This window comes from Leucoraja erinacea, chromosome 2 (genome assembly GCF_028641065.1).
Source record: "Leucoraja erinacea ecotype New England chromosome 2, Leri_hhj_1, whole genome shotgun sequence".
NCBI classification, from domain to species: domain Eukaryota; kingdom Metazoa; phylum Chordata; class Chondrichthyes; order Rajiformes; family Rajidae; genus Leucoraja; species Leucoraja erinaceus.
The window spans coordinates 115,620,332-115,642,680 of NC_073378.1; the positions used below are offsets into that span (position 1 = coordinate 115,620,332).

Genomic DNA, 22,349 nt, shown 5'->3' on the forward strand with positions numbered 1-22,349 from the left:
CACTTGGATAGTCTGCACCCCAGCGGTATGAAAATTTACTTCTCTAATTTTCGATAGCCCTTGCTTTCTCCCTCCTTCCCCTCCCCATTCTCAGTTCTCCCACAGTCTTACTGTCTCCTCCTACTTCCTTTCTTCCCCCCACCACCCCGACATAAATCTGAAGAAGGGTCTCGACCCAAAACGTTGCCTATTCCTTCTCTCCATGCCTCACCCGCTGAGTTCCTCCAGCATTTTTGTTTACTTTCAATTTTACTATGTACACCCATAAATATATGTGGGACCTGGATTTGATCCAGTCCTTGGTTGCTGTCTGCATGGGGTTTGCACGTTCTCCCTGTGAGAGTTTAGTTTTCCTCCGGGTCTCCTCCCACATTTCAAAGACGTATTGGTTCGTAGGTTAATTGGCTTCTGTAAATTTTGCCTCGTGTGTAGGGAGCAGATGCGAAGGTGAGATTAATATAGAATTAGCTTGAAACAGTGTTCGTTGGGCTGCATGGACTCGGTGGGCCGAAGGACCTGTTTCTACACTATATCAGTCAATCGATCAATCCTCTACTCAGTGTGGAACACAAAATTCTGGAGGAACTTAGTAGGTCAAGCAGCATCTCCGGAGGATAAGAGAGGCAACATTTCAGGTCAGAACTTTTCTCCAGAGTCGGAATCCAAGTCGTCCAGAGAAACGGCTTTGACCTGCTGAGTTCCTCCAGCACTTTGTATTCTTCACGAGATTGCAGCATCTGCAGTTCCTTGTTTTCAAATCCTTTATTCAGACTGTGTTTAGAATGTGGAAGCCTCGCCTGCAGGGAGAATGGAGGGGAAGAACATAGATGCATTCCAGGGGGTGAGGGGGAAATGAACAGAAGCCGAAAGAGGAAATCAAATGCTGTGTAAATATCAAGGACAGTCACCCTCCCCTCACCTCTGGAATTCAACTCTCTGTCCATGATGGGGACCACATCCAACACATTAAATAATTGTTCCTTTCACCGCAAATTGCACTGCAGTTATGCACATAAACACACTTGGAGAGCATCTATTTAACTCATGTCCATGTTTGGACCAAGGCTATGATGAGATCTGGAGCCCAGTGTTCCTGACAAAAGCTAAAGAGGACATTTATGAGCAGGTCATTGGTGATTGAGTCATAGGTTCACAAGTTATAGGTGCAGAATTTGGCCATTCGGTCCATCAAGGCTCATGAAAATCGTGAAGATGAATGCAAAGATGATTCAAGGCCAGAGTACTGAAAAGCCAAAGATAGACACAAAATGCTGGAGTAACTCAGCGGGGCAGGCAGCATCTCTGGAGCGAAGGAACAGGTGACATTTCAGGTCGAGACACTTCTTCAGACTGACATCGAGGGGAGAGGGATACAGATAGATAAGGAAGTGTAAGGTGTGAAAACAGGGCAAAGAGAATGGAGATCGAGGAAAATGTAGAATAGATCATTGTTAGCTGGGAGACAATAAAGGTGACAACAAAGCAAACTAGAGATAAAGTGTAATCACACAATAAAACCTTCACACTTCCTTATCTGTCTATCTATCTCCCTCCCCCCCCCCCCCCCCCCCCCCCCCCCCCCCCCCCCCCCCCCCCCCCCCCCCCAACGCCAGTCTGAAGTAAGGTCTCGACCCGAAACGTCACCCATTCCTTCTCTTCAGAGAAGCTGCCTGTCCCGCTGAGTTACTCCAGCATTTTTTTTGTCTATCTTTGGTTTAAACCAGCAACTGCAGTTCCTTCATACTGAATAAAGCCAGCAGGCTTACAGGAGCCATGGAAAAGCAATTTGTGAAAATCAACCGAGTGTGGTTGAATGATGCAGGACAGCATGATAGAGATTGTAAAGAAAATATTCATTTTGTTTTCTCTCAGACGATTAAATGAATTGGATAGCGCCCACAACAGATTCGATTATTCACAGTCTGTAACAGAATCAGACATAATGGAGTCATTCCTTCTCCGATGCTCTTAATGCTATCAATATCTGATAAGCTACTTACTTAGTTATATAGCAGCAGCCAGTTCTATGATGCTATCAATGGATTTCTCCTTTATTTTATTTAAGTGAACCAAATCGGCCTTCGTTAAAATGCAAACTCCCCATCAATTCTCACTTCCTCTCTTTCCACGTCTACCCCTGTCTTATCCCTTGCCAGGTTTTCAATGTTTCTTCTGATCTTTCTCCCTTTAACCTTGAACAATCCATCCTCAACAAAGCCCTTACTTTCATCCGTCCATGTGGCCCAGCAGAGTTGCTGCCTTACATCGCCAGAGACCCGGGTTGGATCCTGACTACGGGTGCTTTCTGTACGGAGTTTGTATTTTATCGCTGTGACCTCGTGGGGTTGCTCCAGTTTCCTCCAACATTCCTAAGACGTACAGGTTTGTAGGTTAATAGGCTTCTGTAAATTGTCCATAGTATGTAGGATAGGACTATTATACAGGTGATTGCTGGTCAGCGCCGACACGGTGGGCCAAGGGGTCCGTTTCTACGCTGCATCTCTAAACTAAACTAAACGCTTCAAGCTCCAATGTCCTCAGCCTGATGATGTTATGTTCCCCTTTGCACCATCGTTGCCTCTGTGCCCTTTTCCTTGGTCAGGAGTACCCACCCTTGTCTGTGGAACTTCCCTCCTGTATTCAAGGTTTCTGATCCATCCAGACTCCTGTCTACAACCTTTTATCCTCTTTGCATTCTATGCTTTGCTAGCTCCGGATGCATTATATCTAATTTTTTCACTGCCATTGTACATAAACAAACCCTCACCTATCATCAAGCCTGCAGGACTTGGCTTATCAAGGACCATACCTGACATCGCCAATGAAGCAAGTCAACTCAAATCGGGTTTATCGTCCTGTGCACAAGTACAGTGAGATATCGGTACAATAAAAATCTTGCTTGCAGCAGCATCACAGACGCATAGACTCAAACAGCACACAAAAATATGAATTATATATACATTACACATAGATTCTACAAGATGGTAAAAAGGAAAGATTTGTGCAGAAAAATAAGACATCATTGCAAAGATACACAATTAGAAACATGCCTCTGCTAGTGTGAGAGGTGGTCTATAGTGTTCTGTTGCTGAGCTAGGATTAGGGTTGTGCAGAAGACAGACACAAAGTGCTGGAGTAACTCAGCAGGTCAGGCAACATCTCTGGAGGAAAGAAAGTTGACATTTGGAGTCGGGACCCTTTTTCAAACGCTTAAGATGTGTCCCGAACAAAAACGTCACGTATCCTTTTCCTCCAGAGATACTGCCGGACCCGCGGTGTTACTCTATCACCTTGTGTCTATCTTCTAAACAACACTTTATCTTTAGTATAAACCAGCATCTACATCTGACTTGAGAATTAAGGGACATAAGTTTAGGGGTAACATGAGGGGGAACTTCTTTACTCAGAGAGTGGTGGCTGTGTGGAATGAGCTTCCAGTGAAGGTCGTGGAGGCAGGTTCGTTTTTATCATTTAAAAATAAATTGGATAGTTATATGGACGGGAAGGGAATGGAAGGTTATGGTCTGAGCGCAGGTATATGGGACTAGGGGAGAATATGTGTTCGGCACGGACTAGAAGGGTCGAGATGGCCTGTTTCCGTGCTGTAATTGTTATATGGTTTATATGGTTATCTGCAGTTCTTTGTTTCTACATTAAGATTGTACAGATTGTTTCCAGAATGATGACTGTAGGAAAGTAGTAGTGCCTGAATCTGATGTTGTGGTACCTCCTGCTCAACGGTAACAGTGAGAAGAGGATGTAGTCTACATGCTGGAGATCCTTGATGAACGATGCGGAATTTTGAGGCAGCATCTCATGTGGATGCTTTCAATGGAGAGGAGAGCTGAGCTGAGTCCACCATTCTATGCAGCCTCTTACATGACTTTGCATTGAAACTGTCATACTAGGCCAAGATGCAGATACTTTCTACACTGCATCTGTGGACATTTCTAAAGCATATTCAGAGATGCCAAATCTTTTTGAACTTCTAGGTAGAGGGCTGGTGGGTCTTCTATGATTACATCCATGTGCTGGGCCCATATTAATGCCCAGGGATTTGAAGCAGCTAATTCTCTTCATCACAGATTGCCTCAATGAAAACAGGTGCATGGCGTCCCAACTTTCCCTTTTGAGAAGTCAACAATTTTTTCCTTGGTTTTGTTCACGTTGAGCTAAAGACTAATTGAGTCATTGGCAAATTCAGAACTCTAGAATTGAAAGGGATATGTGCTAAACGAGGGCAGATGGGACTAGTGCACATGGGGCATGTTGGTTAGAAACATAGAAACATAGAAATTAGGTGCAGGAGTAGGCCATTCGGCCCTTCGAGCCTGCACCGCCATTCAATATGATCATGGCTGATCATCCAACTCAGTATCCCGTACCTGCGTTCTCTCCATACCCTCTGATCCCTTTAGCCACAAGGGCCACATCTAACTCCCTCTTAAACATAGCCAATGAACTGGCCTCAACTACCCTCTGTGGCAGAGAGTTCCAGAGATTTACCACTCTCTGTGTGAAAAAAGTTCTTCTCATCTCGGTTTTAAAGGATTTCCCCCTTATCCTTAAGCTGTGACCCCTTGTCCTGGACTTCCCTAACATCGGGAACAATCTTCCTGCATCTAGCCTGTCCAACCCCTAAAGAATTTTGTAAGTTTCTGTAAGATCCCCTCTCAATCTCCTAAATTCTAGAGAGTATAAACCAAGTCTATCCAGTCTTTCTTCATAAGACAGTCCTGACATCCCAGGAATCAGTCTGGTGAACCTTCTCTGCACTCCCTCTATGGCAATAATGTCCTTCCTCAGATTTTGAGACCAAAACTGTACGCAATACTCCAGGTGTGGTCTCACCAAGACCCTGTACAACTGCAGTAGAACCTCCCTGCTCCTATACTCAAATCCTTTTGCAATGAAAGCTAACATACCATTCGCTTTCTTTACTGCCTGCTGCACCTGCATGCCTACCTTCAATGACTGGTGTACCATGACACCCAGGTCTCGCTGCATCTCCCCCTTTCCCAATCGGCCACCATTTAGATAATAGTCTGCTTTCCCGTTTTTGCCACCATGGGCAAGTTGGGCCGAAGGGCCTGTTACCATGCTGTATAACTCAATGACTCTATTAAAGTATAGCAGTAATTCCCCCACCATCTATATCACCTGGTTAATACGTAACTGACCAGCATCTGGCACCAAAATGTTTATAATAAATGAACAGCGGTTGCCATTTAAATTATTACCTACTTAGTTTGGAGCAGATATGTATCCCTTTAAGGTCGGTATCTTGGTCAGTGTGGGCAAGTTGGGTCAAATGGCCTGGTTCTGTCTGTATGTCTCTGTGACTCTATGGCCCAGTTCACCGATTCAAAGTTGTTCCATAAACCCTGGTCTGCGCAAACCCCCCCCCCTCTGACAGGTACATCATAGTCCTCTTTGAAAATGTTGCAGTCTTTAGTCTCTGTCAGTATGCAGGAAGAAGAAGCACACCCAGGTAGTTAGATGTTCCAGTGAGTGGGTGGAAGATAGAACAGGCATTCCCGATGGAGGCATAGCAGTGGTCAAGTATGTTGGGTCCTCTGGTGTTGAAGGTAATGTATTGATGGTAGATTGGCAGATGTTTCTTCAAGCTAGCCTGAAGCTTCAACTCCTGTTGAAACAAAGTCATGGGATGATGGAGATTCAGTGTTCTGTACCTTCCTCATCTCTGTCTTTGATCAAGTGGTCAAAAAACAAAGTGCTGAAATAACTCACCAGACCAGGCAGCATCTGTTGGGGGGGGAGTGGACAGACAACATAACCGGTTAGAACCCTTCTTCAGACAATCAGGCTGCTGGAAGTTTTAGTTTTAAAAATACAGCGTGGAAACAGGTCCTTTGGCCGACTGAGCCCGGATGGAGCTATCCCAGTACATTAGTTCTATCCTACACCCAAGGGACAATTTTACAGAAGCCAATTCACCTACAAATCTGCACGTCTTTGGAATGCGGGAAGAAACTGGAGCACCAGGATAAAACATACGTGATCACAGGGAGAACGTGCAAACTCTACACAGACAGCACCCGTAGTCAGGATCGAACCTGGTTCTCTGGTGTTGTGGGGCAGCAACTTTACCACTGCACCACGGTGCTGCCCAATATTTAAATGTTGTTGAACATTTTAAAGTAGAGGTATACTTGATAGTGAAGGAGGTGAAAAGTGACAGGATTTTAGAGCTTGCAATCAAAATATTTTTTTTAATTACATTCACATTCACGGATCTATGAAGGCAGCAAGAATAATCTAATTAAATTGAATTGAATTGAATTCATTTGTCATTCAGAAAAAGAAAATTTAAACAAAATGTGGTTACCATACAATCATACAATAAAAAGCAAACAAGACACACAATTACATAAATTTAACGTAAACATGACAATAGAGAATAGGTGCAGGAGTAGGCCATACGGCCCTTCGAGCCAGCACCGCCATTCAATGTGATCATGGCTGATCATCCCTAATCAGTACCCCGTTCCTGCCTTCTCCCCATATTCCCTGACTCTGCTATCTTTAAGAGCCTATCTATCTCTCTCTTGAAAGTGGCCAGAGAACCTGCCTCCACCGTCTCTGAGGCAGAGAATTCCTCAGACTCACAACTCTCTGTGTTAAGAAGTGCTTCCTCGTCTCCGTTCTAAATGGCTTACCCCTTTAGTCTTCAACTGTGGCCCCTGGTTCTGGATTCCCCCAGCATCAGGAACATGTTTCCTGCCTCAGGCACCTCCTCACTGTGATGGAAGGTTAAAAAAAAGTCTTATCTCTTCTTTGCTTGAGGCCAATGAGGCTATTTCTACTTCTAACTCATATCTTTGTATATAGGAGGGATTTCAAAATAGACGCAAGGAACTGCAGTTGCTGGAATCATGAGCAAAAACACAAAGTGCCCATTATAGACACACAATGATATATAATACATCTAACCGCAGCTAGGATCAGGTGTAACACTGACCTTAGACTAATTCTAAGTGTTACACCAGATCCCAGCTGCAGTTGGAGTTCTCATTATCTTGCATTCAGTTATCCTGATTTTCTTTCTTAGCCTAATCCCACCATTTTATTCCTCGTTGAACAGATCTTCATTTTCGAGAACAACATCTTCTATCTGCTGAACGTCAACAGCCGAGCTATACGCCTGGTAGCAACTGGGAAGGAAGGGCTGATTTTCAATGGCCTGAGTGACTGGCTGTATGAAGGTAGGCCACCATGACCATTCAATGAATCGCTGTCACTGATGATCCATCTGTGCTGCCCACAAGTTATAATCTCCAATGTGAGCGACTGAGCGCATCAGGACTGCTGAACTGTGATAATGCACAATGTATAACTTCACATCAAACAGAACGGTTGAGATAGCTTGCATCTGCTCTGTGCACTCATGTGGAGGTCTGTGGACATTCTGTTTGATGTAACCTGCCTGTCTTTATTGAACTGTTTATAATATCTTGATTCTCCCATTCATTTACTCTGTGTAATAGTAAGCTACCCACTCAGACCTGCATTCTATTAGCCACTTGGTGATGCCAGCATCCATTGTTAATTGCAATGAAGCAGTCAGGGTTTTGAGTACAGAAGTTGGGACGTTATGTTGCAGTCATACAAGACACTTGGAGTATTGTGTTCAGTGTTGATCACCCTGCTATGGCAAGGATGTCATTCAGCTGGGAAGAGTGCAGAGAAGATTTATGATGATGTTGCCAGGACATGAGGTGCGGAGCAAAAGGGGAGAGGCTGGGTAGGCTGGAACTTTGTTCCTAGAAGCTCTGGAGGCTGAGGGATTTAGTTTAGAGATACAGCGTGGAAACAGCCACTTTGGCTCACCAAGTCCATGATGACTAACGATCACCCATACACTGGTTTAACCTACAAACTAGGGATGAATTACAGAAGCCAATTAACCTACAAACCTGTGCGTCTTTGAAATGTGGAAGGGAACCGGATCACCCGGAGAAAACTTGCTCCATCGCAGGAAGAATGTACAAATTTTGTACAGCCAGCTTGTTCCAAACATCCACCCCCCTCGCCTTACACTTATGTCCTCTGGCTCTTGATTGCCCTACTCTGGATAAAAGACTGCATTTACCCTATCTATTGCTCTTCTGATCTTATACACTTCAATAAGATCACCCCTCATCCTCCTGCGCTCCAAGGAATAAAGTCCTAGCCTGCTCAACCTATCCCTATAGCTCAGATCCGCAGGTCCTGGCAACATCCTCGTAAACTTTGCACTCTTTCCAGCATAACAAGAACGTTACTATAACAAGGTGGCCAAACCTCAGCTTGTGGCTTGGTCATGAGTTCCCTTTTCCCCAGGCTGATGTGCAGCGCAGAAAGATGGAATCAGTAGATGAAGTAGCATCTTAATTTAATTTGGTTTTGATTCTGGTTATAAGGGACCCGACCTGAAAACACACCCATCCATGTTCTCTCCAGCGATACTGCCTGATCCGCTGAGTTACTCTAGCATTTTGTGTCTTACCTCGGTAGATGGCAGTAGATGACGTGTCAGTTCAGATGGTATTACTCTTGTCTTTGAATCAGAAGGTCCTGGGATCTTCCTGCTCCAGAAACTTGTGCACAAAATCGCTCTGTCAAAGATGTTACCTTTCAGAAGAGACACTGAGTGGAGTCTCTATCCGCCCTCTTGCATGAATGTCAAGGATTTCTGCTGTTGCTTTTTCTTTGACATATATAAATGAGTTGAATATTTGGAAAACAGAGCACCATTTCACACTGTGGTGATGATATCAAACTTGGTGGTGTGATTAATAGTGAGGACAGTACCAAGAGACATAGACGGACTAGCAAACGTACAGACGGTGACAGATAGAATTGAATGTAGAGGAGAAAGGACTGATGCATTTTTGAAAAGGGAATGGGAAAAGGCAATGTAAACAAGGGCACATATCTAAAAGGTGTGCAGGGACTGTGTGGTCAGGGAATTCACATTCACGGATCTATGAAGGCAGCAAGAAAAATAGAGTGAGGTTAGCAAAGAGCAATTGATCTTGGGTTTCATATTTTGAAGCATTGGATACAACCGGAAGGAAGTTAGTTTGAACCTTTATAAAGCTTTGATTAGGCCACAACTGGAGGATTGCTTCCATCAGATCACAACATTTAGTATCTTTGGAAGAATGCAGAAGGAATAAAGGCACAGAGTATTTTCTAAATGGGAAAAGGATTCATAAATCAGAGGTGCAAAGAGAGTTGGGTGTGCTGGTGCAGGATTCCCAAAGGGTTAACTTGCAGGTTGAGTCGGTAGTAAGGAAGGCTAATGCAGTGTTAGCATTCATTTTGAGAGGATTCGAACATAAAAGCAAGGATGTAATGCTGGTGCTTTATAAGGCACAGGTCAGGCGACATTTGGAATAGTGTGAGCAGAAAGTGTTGTGCTGGTGTTGGAGAAGGTTTACAAGAATGATCCTGGGATGGTAGAGTTAACAACATAAGAGGAGCATTTGATGGTCCTGGGCTTGTACTCACTCGAGTTTAGAAAGATGAGGGAGGATTTTATTGAAACCTGCCAAATAATGAAAGGCTCAGACATCCCCTTTGATGTCTTGTTCTCACACCTTATACTTCCTTATCTCTCTGTCTCCCTCTCCCCTGACTCTAAGTCTGAAGAAGGGTTTCGACCCATCTCAGCATCAACAGAGATGCTGTCTGTCCTGCTGAGTTACTCCAGCATTTTGTGTCCATCTTCGGTGTAAACCGGCATCAGCAGTTCCTTCCTACACCAGGGGACATAGGTTTAAGGTGAGGGGGGGAAGATTTAATAGGAACCTGAGAGGTAACTTTACACAAAGGGTGATGGGTGCATGGAATGAGCTACCGGAGGTAGTGTACGCAGGTAGTATTGAAACATTTAAGAAACATTTAGACAGGTTCATAGAAAGGACAGGTGTAGAGGTATATGGGTCTAATCCAGAACATGGGGTCACAGTTTAAAGATAAAGGGGAAATCTTTTAGGACCGAGATGGGAAAAAACATTTTTCACACAGAGAGTGGTGAATCTCTGGAACTCTCTGCCACAGAGGGTAGTTGAGGCCAGTTCATTGGCTATATTTAAGAGGGAGTTAGATGTGGCCCTGGTGGCTAAAGGTATCAGGGGGTATGGAGAGAAGGCAGGTACAGGATACTGAGTTGGATGATCAGCCATGATCATATTGAATGGCGGTGCAGGCTCGAAGGGCCGAATGGCCTACTCCTGCACCTATTTTCGATGTTTCTATGTAATTCAGGCAGGTGGGACATGTTGACCAGTGTGGGCAAGTTGGGCTAAAGAGCCTGTTTCCACGCTGCATGACTCTATGACTCTATGTCTCTCTAACTCAATACCCTGTGAGAGAGTCGAGGACCAGTCAATTCAAAAGTGATTTGATTGGGAACCTGAGAGAAATAAAGTGGTGGAGTGGTGAAAGGGGGACTCCTGGGTTGGTTTACAGAGCCAGAGTGGATTGATGGGCTAAAATGTTGACTACCTTCAAACGTTCCTGCTGAAGTGAAAGTCAAGTAAGTTCTGCAATCCCGAACCGACCGGCTCTGATGCTTTCCCCATCGAAGGGATCTGTAGGAGGTCCTGCCTCAATAAGGCAGCCGGATCACCATTTCATTCCATCAGGAAGAACATATATGATTCTGAAAACAGTGACCTCCAAGTTTCTTCCCAACGACCAATACAAACACCAACCAACCATCGAACTACGAGCAGTCTTGGTTACACTTGGAACTGTCGGCATTTGTTCCGTTTTGTTTTACACTAATATTGGCATTTCTTAATTTATTGTGCTTTATTTTTGTGTGTTTATTATGTTATCTATGAGTAGTGTGTTAACAGGCCTGTTATGCTGCTGCAAGTAAGAGTTTAATTGGAAGGCACAAAGTCCTGGAGTAACTCTGTGGGTCAGGCAGCATATCTGGGGAACATGGATAATGCCATTATAGGTCAGGACCCTTCTTGAAGAAACTTACAAAATTCTTAAGGTGTTGGACAGGCTAGATGCAGGAAGATTGTTCCCGATGTTGGGGGAAGTCCAGAACATGGGGTCACAGTTTAAGGATAAGGGGGAAATCTTTTAGGACCGAGATGATGAAAACATTTTTCACACAGAGAGTGGTGAATCTCTGGAATTCTCTGCCACAGAAGGTCAGTTGAGGCCAGTTCATTGGCTATATTTAAGAGGTGGCCCTTGTGGCTAAAGGGATCAGAGGGTATGGAGAGAAGGCAGGTACAGGATACTGAGTTGGATGATCAGCCATGATCATATTGAATGGCGGTGCAGGCTCGAAGGGCCGAATGGCCTACTCCTGCACCTAATTTCTATTTTCTATGTTTCTATGTTTCTGAAGATTGCCTGTCCCTCTGAGCTACTCCAGAACCCTGTGTCGTTTGTAATCCAAAGTCTGCAGTTCCTTGTTTTGACACAAATGTCATTGTTCCATTGGCAGTGCATATGACATTTAAACACTCTCCTGATTTTTGACTCACCTCAACTGTGCCAGACCTGGCAGCAATTGAGTGTAGAAAGGAACTGCAGATGCTGGTTTATTCTGACAATAGACACCAAGCGTTTGAGTGACTCAGCAGGTCAGGCAGCATCTCTGGAGAAAAAGGATGGGTGACGTTTCAGGTCGGGACCCTTGCGACTTGCACGGACCCCTGTTGGGTTCCAACCCAAAACGTCACCCAACCTTTTTCTCCAGAAAATCGATAATATGTACTGAACAAAATAAAATCAATAAATTGATAACCCAATATTAGTGCAAAAATTAAATATAAGAATCCTTTAGCACAACCAAAGGTAGTCCATAGAAGTTCATTGTTGAGCTTAGTGGTGTGTAGTGCTCAAGAGCCTGATGGTTGTTGGGAACAAGCTGGTGGTAATGGCTTCCAGACTTCTGTACCTTTTTCCCGATGGGTGGAGGAAAATGTGAGCGAGGCCAGGTTGGTGTGGATCTCTAATGAGGCATTGCCTCATAGTGAGGGTCTCTCTGAGGCATTGCACCCTATAGACCCCCTAGATGTTGGGGAGTTCATTGCCCGTGACAGAAACATAGAAAGTAGGTGTTCGGAGTAGGCCATTCTGCCCTTCGAGCTAGCTCCGCCATTCAATATGATCATGGCTGGTCATCCAAAATCAGTACCCTGGTCTTTCTTTTCCCCATATCCCTTGATTCCATTAGCCCCAAGGAGCTATATCTAGCTCTCTCTTGAAAACATCCAGTGAATTGTTCTCCACGGCCTTCTGTGGGAGGGAATTCCACAGATTCACAACTCTGTGGGTGAAAAAGGTTTTCCTCATCTCAGTCCTAAATGGCCTACCCCCTATTCTTAAACTGTGACCCCTGGTTCTGAACTCCCCCATCATCGGGAATTTTTTTCCTGCATCTAGCCTGTCCAATCCCTAAAGAAATTTGATGGACCGGGCAGTGTCTGAAGAAGGGTTCTGACCCGAAACATCAAGCACCTTTTTTCTCCAGAGTTGCAGACTGCCCACTGAGTTACTCCAGCACATTGTGTCTATCTATCTGTGACAGCAACAGATACAGCTAGGGGATTGGGTTTGCAGGTAGTATTATCAATGATTTATGATTACTTATAAAGTCTCGCAGCTTTGCCATACAGCTGATGAGATGCTCTGCAAAGCTCTGTACGAGCTTTTATTATTTCTGGTGGGTTCTTGCTCACAAGCGCCCGCAGAGCGATCGATTGCCGATTTTATTTCTCGCAAGAAAATTGTGATCCAGTGAATATAAACAAGTAAAGGAAGCAAAGACTTGGTTTTCCAAGCATGCCTCGCACTGAGTTGAAATTCTGCCTGGAAAACCAGCCTGGAATAACAGTGTCTGCATTAAACCACACATCTTCAATAATGCAACCTCAAACCCTACGGATCAAACTGAATGCAACAATTGCATTGTTCGTTCAAGCTGTAGACAGTTGACGTGGAGTTTAATGCAGCTTTAAGGGTCATGTCCACTGCACTTCCAACCTAAACAACGAAAAACAAATGTAATCATTCACCTCCCATCGATCACGACAACTGAATCCATTACTGAGGAATGATTAAAAGAGCTCTCAGCTTTGGTTTTGCAGAAACAGGCTTCTGTTTGCACGAAGACATAAAGAATGTGGGATAGTGTTAATGTGCGGGGATCGCTGGTCGGAGCAGACTCGGTGGGCCGAAGGGGGTGTTTCTGCGCTGTATCTCTATAACAAACTAAACTGCAGATGCTGGAATCCTGAGCAAAACGCAAAGTGCTGGAGGAACTCAACAGGTCAGGCAGCACCTGTGGAGGGAAAGGGTAGGTGACGTTTCGTGTTGGGACCCTTCTATCAGTAATAAGGTCATAAAGTCATAGCTGATGGGAGCAGTATTAGGCCATTCGGCCCATCAAGTCTACTCTGCCATTCAATCTTGGCTGATCTATCTCTCCCTCATTAGGTTTCCCACTGCGGAGACCTAATCCACGAGTTCAGAAGAGTGTCTTCGACCTTCAAGCTCGAGGGCACTCGCCTGGAAAACCTCGAGCTGGATCGACCAACAGCGTTGAAACCGCGAGCTGGATCGAACGACCGCACACACACACACACACACAAACACATCGCAAATACGGGGGCCAGGGAAAGCGGGGGAGCACTGTCTGAAATTCACACCCACAATGAAGAGGAAGGTAAAAGACGGCTGTACAGTGTAGGGTAAGTCCTTTAGAGAGCGCGGAGGGGGGGGGGGGGGGGGGGGGGGGGGGGAGAGGGGGAGAGAGGGGGAGGAGAGGGGGGAAAGAGGGGGGAGAAGGTGGGGGGGAGAAGGTGGGGAAGGTGGGGAAGAAGGAGTGGGGACATTCTTAAGAAGTATAATAAAGTTTAGCGGGCATTTTACTTACCGGTCGGCTTTCCTTGGTCCTAAAAACTCTTTAACGAGCCAATCACAGTGCCCGGCCAACGAAGGAGATTGCCTACAGCTGCCCTCGACTGCCTGTAACTAAATAGCGACCCCCCTGCACTACACTACGAGTTAAAAAGAACCATGCCGACCAAATTTTACTCGCGGAAAACTTTTCAACATGCTGAAAAATTTTCCACGACCTAGCTGAGGCCGCGAGTATTTGGGAACTTCCCTCGAGCATGAAGGAGAGTTCCAGTGACCTCATAGGACCTCCTAGGACCACGTGTCGACCATGCTGTGAGTTTGAGTCGAGGGCAAACTGTTCTAAACTTGCAGATTAGGTCGCCGCAAGTGGGACAGCCCCTTTAAAGGGGGAAATCCTTTAAAACCGAGATGAGGAGAACTTTTTTCACACAGAGAGTGGTGAATCTCTGGAACTCTCTGCCACAGAGGGTAGTTGAGGCCAGTTCATTGGCTATATTTAAGAGGGAGTTAGATGTGGCCCTTGTGGCCAAGGGGATCAGAGGGTATGGAGAGAAGGCAGGTACGGGATACTGAGTTGGATGATCAGCCATGATCATATTAAATGGCGGTGCAGGCTCGAATGGCCGAATGGCCTACTCCTGCACCTAATTTCTATGTTTCTATGTTTACCCCATTCTCCTGCCTTCTAACCCCTAACACCTGTACAAATCAAGAATCTATCTATCTCTGCATTAACAATATCCACTGACATGGCCTCCACTGTGGCTAAGAATTCCACAGATTCACAAACCTCTGACGAAAGAAATTCCTCCTCATCTTCCTAATGGAAAGTCCTTTAATTCTGAGACTATGACCTGTAGTCCTGGACTCTGCCACTAGTGGAATCATCCTCTCCACATCCACCCTATCCAAGCCTTTCACTAGTCAGTAAGTTTCAATGAGGTACCCCTACCCCCTCATCCTTCTAAACGCAGTCTGAAGAAGGATTTTGACTTGAAATGTTGCTAGCTCATTCCCACCAGCACCTTGTGTTTTGCTGTTTGTATGAGTTCTGTGCTTCAAACACATCTTGTCAGCCTACATCTGTGTAGGAATATATTGTGTTCTTTTATTAGCAAAAGTGCAGCCAAGGGAATGAAAAGCACTAAAGCACTTTGTATTCTGCATGTTCAATTTGTGCACTGATACATCTTCGGAATTTCAACAGGCTTAAGGTCTGAATAATTATATTTCTACCCAAACGTTCAAGACTGTTCCATCAAGGAATAACAAAAGCAATCAGGAAGTGGCCAAAGGAATGACAGATAGAATTTAACTCAAGACAATGGAGAGGGAACATGCAGTGCCCACGGGGACTTCCATAAACGCTGGTCGCTGGGGGGGTTCGAATGTGTCACGGAGACAGCTGGACATGTTGTAATCTGATGGTCAATGTTTGCAAACTGCATGAATAGCAGTTTGGATTAATGCAGTACTTGGTAAACTGGGAGTTCCTTGCTGTGGAAAATAAACCTTGGTGAGACCGCACTTGGAGTATTGTGTGGAGTTCTGATAGACATTCTGAAGGAAGGATGCCATTCAGATAGATACGGTTCAGAAAAGATTCACAAGGATGATGCTGGGATTGGTGGGCTTGAGTTGTGGGGGAAAAATAAAAATGTTGGAACTGTTTTCCCCAGAGCAAGCCAAGCAGAAAAGTGAACTTATTGAGGGTTATTAAATTAGGAGGGTATAAAGAGGGTTGATAGCCATTTCATTGGGATGTAGGCCAAATGCAAAACATGCCATTAGCTTGGATAGGCATCTTGGTTGACATGGACAAAATGGGCAGATGGGCCTGTTTCCATGCTGCACAACTCTATGAATGGGAGAAACACTTAGAATCGTTAGAATGTTCTTTCCTCTCATCAGGAGGTCATCTGGTGTTCAGTTAGCAAGGTCAAATATGAGAGTATTCTAGATGCTGCACTTTGCATTGAAATAGTTTGACTACTGCACACCAATCCATGAGGATGGCACGGTGGTGCAGCGGTAGAATTGCTGCCTTACAGTACCAGAGACCCGCGTTCAATCCTGACTACAGGTGCTGTCTGTACAGAGTTTGTATGCTCTCCCTGTGACTGCGTGGGTTTTCTCCTGGTGCTCTGGTTTCCTCCCACACTCCAAAGACGTACAGGTTTGTAGATTAATTGACCTCTGCAAATTGTCCCAAGTGTGTTTGAGAGAACTAGTGTATGTACTCAGTGGGCCAAAGGGCCTTTCTCCACACAGTACCTCTAAACTAAACTAAATTTAACTAAATGAGGTGGGCAGGGATCCCACATAAGGCACTTGCCACAGCAAAACTCTTAAGAAAGATTGGAACGCAATGCAAGTGTGAAAGATACATTTTCTAGATGGGCTGGGATGAATCCTCGGTGATGTGACCTGGGGTCATCGGGTGTTTCAGGTCTCACAACATCAGACACCCTCGCCCAGGCGACCCAGCCGGGGTTGATCAAGCCCCGACTTGCGTCCCAGCAGCAACCGCCCACGGATCAGCCCTCTTAATGACAACCCAAGTTTCGCCCCAGCTTGGGATGTCATTAAGACCCCACAAACAGATCGACACCTGAAGTACAATTCAGTGGCCTATAGGTCCAAAGCTTGCAAAAGATGCTCCCTAATGGATATATCTTGCTTTTCCATGCTCTTTCATTTCACAAATGCAATTGTATCTCTTCATAAACAATCCCGGGTATTTGCTTCCATTACAATATCTGAAGGCTTGGTTTAGTTTAATTTAGGTTAGTTTAGAGAGACAACATGGAAACAGGTCCTTCGGCCAACACCGACCATCACTCACCCGTTCACACCAGTTCTATGTAATCCCACTTTCTCGTCCACCCCCTACACACTAGGGGCAATTTACAGAGGGCCAATCAACCTACTTACCAGCACGCCTTTGTGATGTCGGAGGAAACCGGAGCACCCGGAGAAAACCCAGTCGTTCACAGGGAGAATGTGCAAACTCCACACAGACAGCACCCGAGGTTGGGGTTGAAGCCGGGTGTCCAGCGCTGTAAGCCATGATCATATTGAATGGCGGTGCAGGCTCGAAGGGCAGAATGGCCTACTCCTGCACCTAATTTCTATGTTTCTATGTAAGGCAGCAGCTCAACTAGCCCATTTGTGCCGCCCATATTTTCACGGGAATATCATGCAACCATTCCCACAGTTCGTCTATTACTGAAAATCGAAAATTTACGCAAGCATTTTCAGGGGAGTGAAAGATGTGAGAATTATATCTGAATCAGAAGTCTGACAGATTAGGCTGTGTAAAAATGTATCAATTAATCCGTAATGCCGATGCGCTGTGTGAATTAAGCAAGTAATTATTCTATTTTTATTACTTCTCTTTGCTGGAGTTTGAATGTATAAATACTAATGCAAAGACTGCATATCAAAATAGGTAATTGACTAATGAACTCTCCCATCCGTGATGGAAATCTAACGTTAGAGGTGACAGGAAAGTAATCATGCGTTAGGGTTTGTATGAAGTAATCGTTGCCCAAACAACGTGAAGCAAATATATTAACATAAACCCAGCGGGTTTCCGCTTGGCACTGAGTGCTGAATGTGAACTTAGAATGAGAAGGCCTCTATGGAGTCATACATCTCAGGGACAGGGCCTTCGGCCCATTGAGTCCATGCCAACCCTCAAGCAGCCATCTGTATTGATCCCAATTCCATTCTCCTCACCTTCATGGCAAATTCCCCCACCTGAGATCCCTCCAACCACCTACACCAGGGCCAATTTATAGTGGTTAATTAACCCACCAATCTCTGTATGTGATCTGTACGTTCACCCTGCGACCACGTATGTTATTGCCGGGTGTTCCGGTTTCCTCCCACATTCCAAAGACATGGCAGGTTTGTATGTCAATTGGCTTAGATAAATTTTCCTTAGTGTGTAGGATAGAACTAGTGAATGGGTGATTGCTGGTCAGTGTGGACTCGATGGGTCGAAGGGCCCGTTTCCACATTGCTAAGCTAAACTGAGCTCCTGTGGTTTAAGAAGGCATCTCACCACCACCTTCTCAAGTACCAGCTCAACTTACAAAACTCATCTCCCTTGAGATGAGTGAACAGCTAAGTTAAGGTGTTCAATGATGAGGGCCTCAGTGCTGCAACTTCTTGCAGCTCCTGCAACATTGCAACTCTTTTATTTTATTCTCTCTTCATTTTGCTGAGGCAATGTATTGCATAAGGAACTTGTGTAAGGTCACAGCACAGAAACATCCTGAAAGATTAACTGGCAATCGCCTTCAAAGATGCCATTGAAAATCAATGACAAGAAAAATGGAGACGTCACATTAGTGCAGTAAAGAGGTACCAAAGTAGAAAGAATGTGTACTTCACACAGAAACTTATAAAAAAACCTCAGTTAATCATCCCGCTTTGATCGACTCTCCTATTTTGGGCCGAGCTGAGTCTGAAGGTGATATTATAAAGTCAGCTTCCCCTGTGCACAGCGGTGTAATTTACTGGAGTCATTGGTCCTCCTTGTCTTTCAGCAGCAGATTAATGCTGATGTATGCATTGTGGGACCACATACAGTCTGGGACCACATGGAGAAACACTCTGCCTCTGCTGAAGCATTGTTCGGGACGGAACGGCGGCACAGCAGTAGTGTCGTTGCCTTACAGCGCCAGAGACCCGGCTTTCGATCCTGACTATGGGTGCTGTCTGTAGGGAGTTTGTACGTTCTCCCTGTGACCGCGTGGGTTTACTCTGGGTGCTCCAGTTTCCACCCATTTTCCAAAGACGGGCAGGTTTGTAGGTTAATTGACTTCAGTAAATTGTCTCTAGAGTGTAGGAGAGAGTTAGTCTATGGGTGATCATTGGTCGGCGCAGTATTGACGGGCTGAAGGCCCTGTTTCCACACTGTTTCTCCAAACTAATGAACTAAAAACTGCGACTGCATGGAGAAACACTCTGCCTCTGCTAGAGCATTGTTCAAGACTTTGCGCCCCATCCAAGGTTTCCGTGCGGTTCCCAGAGGTTCCCAGAGGTCTTTGTCAGTCTCCCTATCTGATTCCACTACCTGCAACCTCCGGCAACCACCTGCAACCTCCGGGAACCACACGGAAACCTTGGGTGGGGCGCAAAGTCTCCAGAGGATTCCGTTCAGCTTTCCTAAGTGGGACAGGGGCATAGCTGTAACCAGTGATTTTTTTTTTACAGAGAAAAAGTTGCTGATATCAATCATTCCTTGTTATTTTTTTCCTTAACAAGGAGCTTTTATTACAAATTCCAAGTTCACAAAATACCGCAGTTTGCAAACATTACAACATTATTTTGCATGCAATTCAGGTCATTTGTACCGTACAAGAGTACAATTAAACCATGCATGAGTACACCAGGTGCAAAAGGGGGAAAGGAACAGAGTGGCGAATACAGTGTATTGCCAAAGAGAAAGTGTTGATTAAAAAAAGTGCAAGTGCCGCACCAAGGTAGATGGGAGATCAGGAACACATCCTTAGTTCATGAGAGGTCCATTCACGAGGGCAGTGAAGAATCTGAAGAAGGGGAAGCACCTCGCCTCTCCATCCAGGTCCCGTCCCTCACCACATTTTCCAGCCCTATCTCCGCATAGATCTCTGCAGTAAAAGATTTCCACACACAGGGTGTTGTAGGAAGGGATCGCAGATGCTTCAAAATTAGACAGAAAATGCTGGAGTAATTACTCAGCAAGTCATGCAACATCGCTGGAGAAAAGCAATAGGTGATGTTTCAGGCCGAGACCCTTCTTCAGGTGAAGGGTTCAAACCCAAAATATCATCTATTCCTTTTCTCCAGAGATGCTGCCTGACCCGCTGAGTTACTCCAGCTTTTTTGTGTGTATCTTTGGTTTAAACCAGCTAAATCTGCTACAACAGCATCTCCTACAACACTTCAGGTCTGTGATCTTACAGAACCAAAGAATATGCAGTATGCCGCAGTAACTCAGCGGGTCAGGCTGCATCTCTGGAGAACATGGATAGGTGACGTTCCGGGTCCAGACCATACTTCAGTCTCTGTGACTTCAGGTGATATCAATGTTCGATTCACCTTTACCCCATTGAGGACTATGTCTAGGGAACATAACATTGCTGTCTGATCCCTGTGAAAACGTCATTAAAACTACCAGAATATTTCAGTGAAATCAGAGTGCCTTGTTCATAAGTTGTAGGAGCAGAAAGGCCATTCGGCCCATCAAATCTGTTCTGCCATTCAATCATGGCTGATCTATCATTCCCCCTCAACCCCATTCTCCTGCTCACAGATGGTCTTGGAACCCACAGACGATGCATAAAACAATGATTACGAGTACACTGTATACTAGTGATGCCCAGAACTATAGTGGTCTGTGAATGCCATCAGTCAGTTCTGCTTCAAAGGGGTAAAATTGGTTGTGAAATGTTCAGAGTGATTCACACACTGGAAACATAGAGTTCGATCCGAGGCAGTGATTTGTTTGAGTGCTGGAATCAATGTGAAGGTAGAACACTTTCCTTCTCATGATTGGAAGGTCTTTGAAGGAGAAATGAGCATTGCACTTTATCTGCTAAGATCCACCAATCAATATTAAAGGTGAGAATCTTTTTTTGTGGGGCAATCAGAAAAGCACTGGATCAATTTCAAGAGTGCTGCATCATTTATTGCAAGACAGAATGCATCCTGACAGCTGAGCCCGCTTTACATGAGACACATGACGTGGTTTAACCACACAACGGTCTCTAACAGGTAAGGGCACAAACTCAGCGGGACAGGCAGCATCTCTGGATGACCCTTTCCTTCTCTCCAGAAATGCTGCCTGTCCCGCTGAGTTACTTTAGCTTTTTGTGTCTATCTTCAGTTTAAACCAGCATCTGCAGTTCTTTCCCACACATTCTAACAAGTAGGGAGTGGTTCCTGGGCAGTATTTTTGCTACCGAACTCTCTGAATTATCGAACAAGCACAGATGCACAAAATGGCTGGTGTAGCAAAATGCTGGGCAGCACAGTGGCACAGCAGTAGAATAGTAAGATTAAATGAGAACTTACCAGTTTGAAGTTTGATCTGTATTTTATGAGGAGTTACGATGAGGGATTACGTGAAGAACCCGCTCAGTGCGCATGCGCGGCATACTTCAAAGCAGCGGTGTGGAATCACAGATAGACACAGTTATTGAAGTAAACATAGTAAAGACAAGGAGACATCAGTTTATCAGTTTGACCCATATTATTGAGGGTGGGAGCGGAGGGCATGTAATCCCTCATCGTAACTCCTCATAAAATACAGATCAAACTTCAAACTGGTAAGTTCTCGTTTAATCTTACTATTTTACCGGAGTCACGTGAGTGTTTCCGTGAAGACTTCAAAGCTCTGTGATTTCAAACCGTGTAACAGGTATTATTTCACGCACTGCCGAAGTCCTTGAGGGAGGAAGTGTGTTATTGTAATCAACCAATGAATCTGTTTGTAGAAAAACACAATGGTATTTTTTAACAATAACAATAAAGAAATTAAATTGCTCCCCTGGGCTTAAATTAAATATTTGCAGTCTATAAAATCTTTTCTGCAAATAAAACAGGTTTTGCCAACGGCTTATTATAGAATTTCTGAATGGTCTTCCCCCCCCCACCATCCTGCTGTAGCCAGGATGTGGTCTATAAGCACGTCCTTTCTTTTAGCCATCGACGTGGATGCTGCCCTGGTGGAATAAAATGTGTACATGTTAGTGTTTATCCCAGCAGTTTTTAGCACCTGCTTGAGCCATCTCGCAATGGTTTGGCTCGTCACCCGACCATAAGGTTTTTTATGACTGACCCACAAGGCTTTTCATCTCCCTCGAATATTTTGGTTGTGTCTATGTAGGATAGTAGGTGGGTCATGGCACATAACCATGGTTCTGACGGGTAAGCCCAGAATTCCACGACTGGATTAGGTGGTCTGCTCTGTTTGATCAGTCCCCGGATAATGACAGAGAGCTGGTCTGGAGCTGTGAGCATGCTGTCCAGTCGCAATAGGTGTAGTGACTGGACCCTCTGTGCAGATACAAGTGCCATGAGTGTTTTGAGCATAGATTGTTCCAGGTTGAGGGATCTGGCTGGTGGCCATCCCCTGAGGTATGTCAGGACCACACTGACATCCCATATATGGGTGTACCTTGGTCTAGGGGATTAGAGTTGTAAATACCCTTCATTAGTTTGACAACCAGCGGGTGGGACCCCATGGCCTGTTGTCCTGGAGCTGGTTTTAAATAGACAGGCAGGGCACTTCTAGCTGTGTTGAAGGCTGTAGCTGAGTCCTTCATCGTGGTGAAGGTTCGCCAGGAATTCCAGTACGTTGGTAACTGTAGCGGTTGAGTAAGTGGTCCCTGTATCCAAGCAGTACTACTTCCATCTCTTGATGCTGGACAAGTGCTGTTTTTTTTTTT

General features: G+C 45.0%; 1 protein-coding gene across 3 annotated transcripts in view; it reads left to right on the forward strand.

The window, feature by feature from the left end:
* Positions 1-22,349, forward strand: part of dpp6a (dipeptidyl-peptidase 6a) — a 664,537-nt gene that overhangs the window by 567,529 nt on the left and 74,659 nt on the right. For all 3 annotated transcript variants that reach the window (XM_055664215.1, XM_055664233.1, XM_055664224.1), the window contains exon 8: positions 7,106-7,226. In XM_055664215.1, the coding sequence (XP_055520190.1) occupies positions 7,106-7,226 (121 nt within the window). The remainder of the gene's footprint in view (positions 1-7,105; positions 7,227-22,349) is intronic.